The 10,191-nt window shown below is 46.6% G+C and overlaps 1 protein-coding gene across 1 annotated transcript; it reads right to left on the reverse strand.

Annotated features, from left to right (window-relative positions):
• Positions 1-3,791: 3,791 nt before the first annotated feature.
• LOC134983221 (oocyte zinc finger protein XlCOF7.1-like) lies at positions 3,792-5,491 on the reverse strand (the record flags this gene model as incomplete). The annotated part of the gene is made up of 1 exon (XM_063948959.1): positions 3,792-5,491. A coding segment is annotated over one exon (1,329 nt), but the record flags the coding sequence as incomplete, so codon positions are not given.
• Positions 5,492-10,191: the final 4,700 nt, after the last annotated feature.

Genomic DNA, 10,191 nt, shown 5'->3' on the forward strand with positions numbered 1-10,191 from the left:
TGAGTTCTGCCAAACTCTATATCTACAGTGGTGAGTTCTGCACACCTTTTCATTCATACTGGTTCCATCCGGCACTCTCTGCAAATTACCAAGTACCATCTACGTCTGTGCATGTTTGTTGCTCCAGCCTCTGTGCACCATCTGCTGGGCAGTACCAGTTCATACCTCTCCTCAGCGATTAGCTGTGGCATACGGACTTACCATCTCCAGTTCTAGCAAGGACTCTGTAATATCTGTTCTGCAAGCCACAGCACTAATTACCCTGCGCTTCTGGGAACTGGCCTGTAACTTACCATTGCACATCTCCTGTGATGTTTTGCACATCAAAGGTGTCTTTAAGCTGTGTTCAATAAAACTGACTTTATCTTTTACAACTTCATTGTCGTGGTCACGCCTTCGGGCAACGGGTAATAGTACTCCTGTATGTCAAAGAACTCGATACTACCTCCCCAGTCCACTTACACGTCAGCCCCTACATCTGAGGCTTCCCCAGGTCAGCCTCAGCCCTCAGTTGAGACAAATGGTTGTTAATGCAAATGTCATTTTGTGTAACATATTTTTGTAAAAATCAGAGGGTCAGCGAGACGTTGTGGAGCCAATGTATCATTTACTATTTGCTGCTAATTCCCCCCAAAAACCGGACCCCCTAAATGTAAGTAGAAGGGATCGCAGCAGTATCTCCCATACCTTCATATATGTACATTTCCAGGCAAGGGGCAGGTAAGTTTATTTTTATTTTTTTAAATACAACCCTAATTCACCTACAAGTAAAAAAAACCCCAGAACATTTGAGTAGACATTTATTTAAAACCAACAAATGATAAAACTATTTAATTACACAGAGACCCCTCCTTCCCCCGTAATATCATCCCACTATTCAAATGCGCTGTCGGCATCGGACATAGCCAAAATTGCACCGGAAATCTTTTGATTTTAAATGACTTTATTTCATATCTTTAATACACATATTTTTGCCTATATCTTAAACTTAAAAAATACTTTACTCTGCACAACAGCCTATGGGGGTCATTCAGACCCAGCCGCAATAGCGGCCCACAGCCGTTTACTGGTGGTGGCAAAATGTACATGCACAGCGGCCACACAGACACACACATTGCGGTCACATCCCTGAGGGGTGAACGCGGGCGGGCCAGGACCATTTTCCAGGGGGGCTGCGTGATGTCACATCTGCGATCATCTCTGATTAACCCCCTATAAGCTTCCAGAGTGCACCTCGTATCTCATCTTTTCCAAGTTACTACAAATGATATGAGATCGGTAGCAGCACTACTTTCAGGATTATTACACAGAACACACATAAAGGCTGACACAGCAAATAACAGTAACACATACAAGGGATTAATTAGAAATAAGGAAGCATAATCATCATTAAGTCTAATTATCAACTGATTCTGTGCGAGACCCATACACCTCTTTACTGCCTCCAGCAGCCCCTGGTACTGCGCCATCTGCCCTGTCTCCCCCCACTACTGCCACTCGCCCTGTCTCCCCCCAGTACTGACACCACCGTCTCCCCCCACTACTGCCACCTGCCCTGTCTCCCCCCACTACTGCCACCTGCCCTGTCTCCCCCTACTACTGCCACCAACCTGTTTCCCCACCACTACTGCCACCGCCCTGTCTCCCCACACTACTGCCACCCGACCTGTCTCCCCTTATTACTGCCACCTGCCCTGTCTCCCCACTCTGACACCTCAGCCCTTCTTAGGAACATTTACCTATATACACTTCCTCCAGCAGCTCCCACTACTGCCCCCTGCCCTGTCTCCCTGCTCTGACACCTCAGCCCTGCTTGTGGATGTTTACCCACATAGACACTGCCTCCAGCAGCTCTCACTACTGCCACCCGCCCTGTCTCCCTCCTCAGCGCTGCTTGGGGACAATAATACCCATTTAGACACTGCCTCCAGCAGCCCCCGTTACTGCACTACTGCCACCCACCCTGTCTCCCCGACATCTAAGCACTGCTTGGGAATTTATGGTACTGCTAAGTCCTTCATCAACAGATGGAAGTAACCAGGGCCGTAAGGAGGCAGAAGCTACTTCTGGTACCATGGTCATGCAAGGCTGGGAGTCAGTAAGATTATTTAATAGAGGGCCTAATTCAGTAAGGATTGCAGATGCTGCTAATTAGCAGAATTAGCAATCCTTTTCCTAGCATGCTAGGGGCCGCCCATCACAGCGCAAAGCCACCCAGCATACTGACCGCCGCCTCCTCCTTGATGAAGCAGAAAATGCGATTGCCTCACAATTTCTGCTTCATCGTAGAAGTTAGTGAAGTCTCCTGCCGCAGCTTAGCTGCACCTGCAGGAGGCACACTGCATTCTTCTCAATCATGGCAGCTGCACGAGATGTCACACAGCCACCGTGATCATGCCCATTTGTCCACCTCTGCCCTCCATTCGCGCCACACTGCCTCCTCCCTGGAAATGGAGCATTGCCCACCCACACCCGTAACTGCCTGTGGGAGTGGAAAAGGTGGGAGCATGCACAGGATGGGCGCAGTGGATGCGCCCACAACTTTTTTGAATAATTCCAGTTCTATCACACACTGCGATCCAACCTGAATTAGGCCCAGAGTCACCATCTTACAGGCAGCCGGTGGAGGGAGTAGAGAATGGGTGTTATGTGGTAGGAACGGGCTGGTTAGGTAACAGACTGGCTGTTACATTCTGTACATGCTACAAGTGGTGCAATTCTTCTGCTGGGAGACCCAGGCAGAGGACATTGCAGTAGTCTATGGGGGTCATTCCGAGTTGATCGTAGCTACGAGCTATCTGAGTTGATCGTAGCTACAATCATCTTCCCTGACATGCGGGGAAAACACCGAGCACAGGGCTAGTCCGCCCTGCAGGTCAGTGCCTCCCCCCCAAATACAAAAGCATCACACAGCGGCGATGCTTTTATATTTCTGGAGTAACTCCCAACCAGTGCAGCTCCTGCGGCTGGCCGGGAGTTGTTCTTCACTGCCGCCATGGCCCGCACCCCCAACAGTCCAGCCACGCCTGCGTTGGCCACCGTCCAGCCCCCTCCCTCTGTCTCAGAGACGATTGCTAGGCAACGATGACTGGCATGCGCCAGCGCAGTTCCGACCCGATCGCTGCGACAAACTGCAGTGAGCGATCAGGTCGGAATGACCCCCAAAGTGGGATAATACAAGTACATGTATGACTAGGTAGATCTTCTGAGGGGAAATAAGTGCTGGAGTTTGGCTATGGTCCACACATGAGGAACTGATTGTAGCTGATACCTGATGTCTAAGTGTCACTCCACCACCCAGGACACCAAGATTCCGCACATGGGCTCTCATTCCGAGTTGTTTGCTCGCAAGCTGCTTTTAGCGGCATTGCACACGCTAGGCCGCCGCCCTCTGGGAGTGTATCTTAGCTTAGCAGAATTGCAAACAAAAGAGTAGCAGAATTGCTACTAAATAATTCTTTGCAGTTTCTGAGTAGCTGTGGACCTACTCACGAATTGCGATCAGCTCAGTCTGTTTAGTTCCTGGTTTGACGTCACAAACACGCCCTGCGTTCGGCCCGCGTTTTTCCCTGAAACGTCTGCGTTTTTTTGCAAGCGCCGGAAAAACGCAGACTTGCGCCCAGAAACACCCCTTTCCTGTCAATCATTTACCGAACACCAGTGCGACTGAAAAGCGCTGCAGAAGCCACAGCAAAACTGCTAAGTTCTGTGTTAAATAACTAAGCGCATGCGCCCTGCGTGCCTTCCACATGCGCAATTTGCAACTAATCGTAGCATAGCGAAAATTGTCAACAAACGAAATCGGAATGACTCACATATCAGCATTTTGTAACTCTGAACCCCCAAGCGCAAGCCTGGTTGGTTCGCAAAGTTGAGCTGTAGCCCTGCCCTTTGTTGGTGAGCTTCTATCATAAGGACCTGTTTCACCAGGACTGAGTCACAGCCAACTGGCATCACCCACACTTGGAGATCAGCTAGACATTTAGGATTGGTACTGGGTTCTCAGTACCCAGAGCAAAATACAGAGCTGCATAGCAGTGGTAGATGAGGGCATGACATCTGATTATTTCACCCTGCGGTAGCATGTATTATTGCAAAAAGCATAGGAGATAGGATAAGAACCTTGAAGAACAACGCATGGCAATAAGTATACTCCAGAAGATTAAAATGGCTTCTCACCTGTGTGACTTCTGTGATGTGTAACAAGTTGTGATTTCCGTGTAAAACATTTCCCACACTCAGAGCAAGAAAAAGGCTTCTCACCTGTGTGACTTCTCTGATGTTTAACAAGATCTGATTTGTATGCAAAACATTTCCCACACTCAGAGCATGGAAATGGCTTCTCACCTGTGTGAATTCTCTGATGTTTAACAAGATCTGATTTTTGTGCAAAACATTTCCCACACTCAGAACATGGAAATGGGATCTCACCTGTGTGACTTCTGTGATGTATAACAAGTTGTGATTTCCGTGTAAAACATTTCCCACACTCAGAGCAAGAAAAAGGCTTCTCACCTGTGTGACTTCTCTGATGTTTAACAAGATCTGATTTGTATGCAAAACATTTCCCACACTCAGAGCATGGAAATGGTTTCTCACCTGTGTGACTTCTCTGATGTATAACAAGTTCTGATTTCCATGTAAAACATTTCCCACACTCAGAACATGGAAATGGTTTCTCACCTGTGTGACTTATCTGATGTGTAACAAGATGTAATTTCCGTGTAAAACATTTCCCACACTCAGAGCAAGAAAAAGGCTTCTCACCTGTGTGACTTCTCTGATGTTTAACAAGATCTGATTTGTATGCAAAACATTTCCCACACTCAGAGCATGGAAATGGTTTCTCACCTGTGTGACTTCTCTGATGTATAACAAGTTCTGATTTCCATGTAAAACATTTCCCACACTCAGAACATGGAAATGGTTTCTCACCTGTGTGACTTATCTGATGTGTAACAAGATGTAATTTCTGTGTAAAACATTTCCCACACTCAGAGCAAGAAAAAGGCTTCTCACCTGTGTGACTTCTCTGATGTTTAACAAGATCTGATTTCTGTGCAAAACATTTCCCACACACAGAGCATGGAAATGGCTTCTCACCAGTGTGACTTCTGTGATGTATAAGAAGAGCTGATGTGCGTGCAAAACATTTCCCACACTCAGAGCATGGAAATGGCTTCTCACCTGTGTGAATTCTCTGATGTTTATCAAGATCTGATTTCTGTGCAAAACCTTTCCCACACTCAGAGCATGGAAATGGATTCTCACCTGTGTGACTTTGCTGATGTGTAACAAGTTGTGATTTCTGTGTAAAACATTTCCCACACTCAGAGCAAGAAAAAGGCTTCTCACCTGTGTGACTTCTCTCATGTTTAACAAGATCTGATTTCTGTGCAAAACATTTCCCACACTCAGAGCATGGAAATGGCTTCTCACCTGTGTGACTTTGCTGATGTGTAACAAGTTGTGATTTCCATGTAAAACATTTCCCACACTCAGAACATGGAAATGGCCTCTCCCCTGCATTAGCTGGCTGATGGGTAATAAGCTTTGTGTTCTGTGTAAAACATTTGGCATCTATAGAACACGGAAACACTGTATCTACTCTCCAAGCTGTAACAGATGCACCAATATCAGAGTGATCAGGAGAACATTTCCCAGGATCAGAGGTACCAGCTGAAAGAGCTGGATGTATAATTGGGGTAATGGGGTTAGCTCCTGGAGAATCCTGTCTACTGTCATTATCTTTTATGTCACAATCCGGGGATAACATTAGATGTCCTTCTGAGATATTCTTGCTTGTGTGTCCATCTGCTGGAAATAAAATACATTATGGAAATGTGACATTTTCTGTAACAATATTAATCTTGTAAACAATAGGAGAAGACGACTCTCTGGGACACTTAATTGTAAATGTGTGTGTATAATAAAACATAACTTTAATGAAGGCTTTATATCATTGTGTCCTCCCTCCTGAGAACACTCACAATAACAAATGTAATATTATAATAAGACTTAGATATATCTCTCTCTTGTACTGGTAACTAACCATGAAGTATAAATGGAGATGTAGTCACTCGCCAAGTCCTATGTCAGCACCAATGTAAAACTATGGATGGGGAACATATCGTATAAATTGGAGATTCTAGATGAACAATAATATCAGTCATATGAGCTGATGGATCAGAGAAATGTCTCCTAACATTACTCCTGGAAGCATTGGTAAGGTAGCATTCCTTTATGTGTGTGCTCATACGCTGGTAAGCCTGTACATGTGTTACTCACCCTTATATAAGGTATATTGCTACAGCAGAGTAGGTGTGGAACAAGGTACTTTACATGCAATACACCATATGATACACTGCAATAATCATCATCATCATCATCTGCTAGGTTATAATCCACTGTTACACCCCTATCATCAGTGTCTTACCTCTATTCTCTCAATAGTCATAAGGATGATGTGAGTACGGTAAGTATGATACAGAGAATTACATATCAGGATCTATACAGCTGCCGCCATACTTCTGCTTCTCATACATGTGCTACTGGCAGCAGTGAACATCTGAGAGAGAGTGCAGGAAAGACAGCAGAGTCTGATGAGAAAGAGATTGGATCTGCCTTTGCAGGGATGTACCACACATGACACCCCTGTTAGTATATAAAAATAAGATTTTTTTTACCATCAATGATTTTTATTCAGATTTTTTGTTATACAAAACAGGGGTACAGAAAGAAGAAAAGGGGGAGGAGGGGAGAAGGGAACAGTAAATACATAGGAGAGACAATTTGTATACTTATACATACTTTTCAAAATTGATCAGACGTGTAACAGGAGGCGTACCATGGACGTAATGCAATGTGGCATACAGAATGGGGCAAAAAGGAAAAGAAACATTGGATCTACAATAATGCAAGTTGCAACCGAGAGCCTCGGGCAATCCCAGGCTCAGGGAGGGGGGGTGTCTCCATCTAGGGGAGGAGTGTGGAGGGGAGTGTCCGGGGAGGGGGATCGCCCTACCAGGTTGGCTCCCTCAGTCTCCGTGGTAAAGAGCAGCCAAGGCTTCCAACGCACTAGGGGGGACTTGGCCGAAAGGGAGCAAGGCATATACTCAGTCTCCATCAAGAATTGCTTCTGGATTTTATGTACGACTTTCATTAAGGGGGGGGGGTATAGATTGTTTCCAGTTCTGAGCCAAGGCCGCACGGGCTGCAAGGCAGATGTGGCCTAAAACGTATTGTAAATTAACACCCACGGAGCGCGGGTAGACATTTAGCAAAGCTATAAGGGGGGTGGGGGATAGAGTGAGTCCGAGTACTTTGTTAATTAGCCCAAACACCTCTACCCAATACAACTTGATATAAGGACAGGTCCAAAAAATGTGGAAAAGATGGCCCACCTCACCGCAGAGGCGCCAACAAAACTTCGAGCATGTAGGCCAAATCGTGTGTAGCCTGTCGGGTGTGAGGTATAACCTGTGCAATAACTTGACGTGCATCTCGGAATGATTTAAGCATTTGGACATATTAAAGGATGACATAAAAATGTGTTGCCATTGAGGTTCGGTGAGTGTACAGCCGATATCTACCTCCCACCTGATTTGGGCTCTAGTTTTGAGAACGGGAACTAATGCTAGTAGTGTCTTGTACCAAAAGGAGATCTCACCTGCCGAGGTGTCCCCGGAGAGACGGCCCAGGGCCTGAGACAGAGTTGGGTGAATTGGGGAATGGGTAATGTGTAGGCTATTCCACCAATGTTGTATTTGATAGAATCTGAGCCTCTCGGATTCAGGCAAAGCAAAGCGTTCTTGTATGGTGGAGAAGGAGCTGAGCACGGGCCCATTGAACAGGTCTCCTAGTAGGCCGATCCCCCTAGAACTCCAGCCTGATAAATTAAGATTTGGAATTAGGGCGGTTACTGTGCGTAGGGAAATTCGTGGAACTGTATGGAGGGGAGATGGTAAGCCGATGGTCAGTTTATCCCAGACCTGTAGGGTGGCTCGAGTTGAGGGGAGGAGGCGGAGGTCCGTGGGTCGCATGGATTTGGGTAGCCAAAAAAGGTCTCTCAGGGGAAACCTGGGGCAAGCCAGTCCCTCCAGACACGTCCACTCCGAATGAGTATCACTGGTAATTGCTTTAATCTGGGCCAAGAGGCAAGCCTCTTGGTATAGCGAAAGGTTAGGCATGTCGAGGCCACCTACTTTCCTAGGTAATGACATCCTGGCGCGGGACAATTTAGGCGGTCGCAAGGCCCAGACATACTTGGTGAGGATAGTGGTAGCCTTGTCTAGATATTTCTTGGGGAAGGCAAAGGGGATTGTTCGAAACAGAAACATTAGTTTGGGAAGCAACGACATTTTAAAGGCGGCCAGGCGGCCCAGCCATGATATCTCATAATTGAGCCACGACTTGGTGGACAATTGTAGCGCAGTCAGTAAGGGGGGGAGGTTAACGTCAAATACCGCAGAGGAGGATGGGGGGATGTGAATACCCAAATACTTTATCGAGGTTGTTTGCCAATTGTAAGGGTATTTGGTGCGCAGAGGGGCCATGGAGTGGTCGAGATTCACAGGTAAGGCGTCAGTTTTAGTTGTATTTAATTTATAATATGACGCTGCAGAATATTTATCTAAAATATTATGTAAGTGCGGGAGCGAGGAGCAAGGGTTAGTTACAAATAAAAGGACATCATCTGCAAATAAACATAGTTTATGGGGGACTGTGCCAAGGTGGAGTCCTGGGAATTGTGGGTCTGCCCGAATCTTAGCGGCCAAAGGCTCAATTGCCAGGACAAAAATGAGAGGGGAGAGAGGGCATCCCTGACGCGTGCCATTGTAAATTGGGAAGGGGGAAGAGAGGAAACCATTGCTAAAGACCCGGGCCGAGGGCGAACTATACAGGGCTAGTATGGATGAGAGGATATTGTCGCGGAAGCCAAATTTCAATAATACTTCCCGTATGTAGGTCCAGTTTATGCGGTCGAAAGCTTTCTCCGCATCCAAGGACAACAGGAGGAGGCCTTGTTCGCGAGTTATGGAGTCTACGAGGTTGAATACTCTACAAGTATTATCAGACGCCTGTCGACCCGGGATAAATCCGACCTGGTCGGGATGTATCAAGGAGGGGAGGAGGGTGTTCAGTCGGTAAGCTATTAATTTAGCATAGATTTTAATGTCTCCATTTAACAACGCAATGGGGCGGTAGTTCTGGCAAGAAGTCAAGTCTTTCCCTGGTTTGGGAATCGTGACAATGCGAGCCTCCAGCATCTCCGTTGGGAGCGCGCCCTGGGAAGTGATTTCATTATAAACTGTTACCAAGGATGGAACCAGGAGGTCCTGGAGTGTAACATAAAAATCATTTAGAAAGCCATCAGGGCCCGGTGCTTTACCTTTTGGGAGGGATTTAATCGCCCTTAACGTGTCTGCTGTGGACCAGGGGGCATTCAGCACTTCTAATTGGTCGTCAGTAATGCAGGGGAGTTTCAAATCAGCGAGAAAAGTATTGATAGAGGGGAGAGTGGGCTGCGGGGTAGAAGGGTCAGACGCAAGGTTATAGAGTTGGGAATAGAAGTCAGCAAACTGATTGGATATCTCCAAAGGGTTAGATATTTTGGTGCCAGTTGGGGATATAATGAGCTTAATTCTATTCCTCGCTTGTTGCGCTCTAAGCTTACGAGCGAGCAGTTTTCCCGGTCTGTTCCCTGCCAGGTAAAATTTCTGCCGCATCCTGTTTAATGAGGCCTGGGTACGTACCATAAGCAATGTCTGAAGCTGGGCCCTAATATCGGCTAACTCTTTCTGGAGAGATCTCGCAGGTCGAGCTTGGTTTTTCTCCTCTAGTTCCCTCAGTTTACGCTCCAAATCATTCACGCGTTGTTGATGTAGTTTCTTAATGTGGGCTCCTGCCTGTATCGCTGCGCCTCTGGCTACAGCCTTCAATGCGCACCAGAAATTGAGAGTGGACGTGTCCGAAGGGGAATTAAATTCCAAGTAGGACATGATACTGTCTACTATAATCTTTTTAGATACGGGGTTGGTCAGTAAGTGAGGTGGAAGTCTCCAAGGTCGGGGCGGGGCATGCTGACTATTAAGATCCCATGTAAGAACCAGCGGGGCATGGTCTGACCAGGTTATTGGAAGGATATCAGCAGATTTGGTGAATTGGAGGGTCCATTTATCGGAGAGTAGG

Source organism: Pseudophryne corroboree (assembly GCF_028390025.1).
Source record: "Pseudophryne corroboree isolate aPseCor3 chromosome 3 unlocalized genomic scaffold, aPseCor3.hap2 SUPER_3_unloc_10, whole genome shotgun sequence".
Lineage (NCBI taxonomy): Eukaryota > Metazoa > Chordata > Amphibia > Anura > Myobatrachidae > Pseudophryne > Pseudophryne corroboree.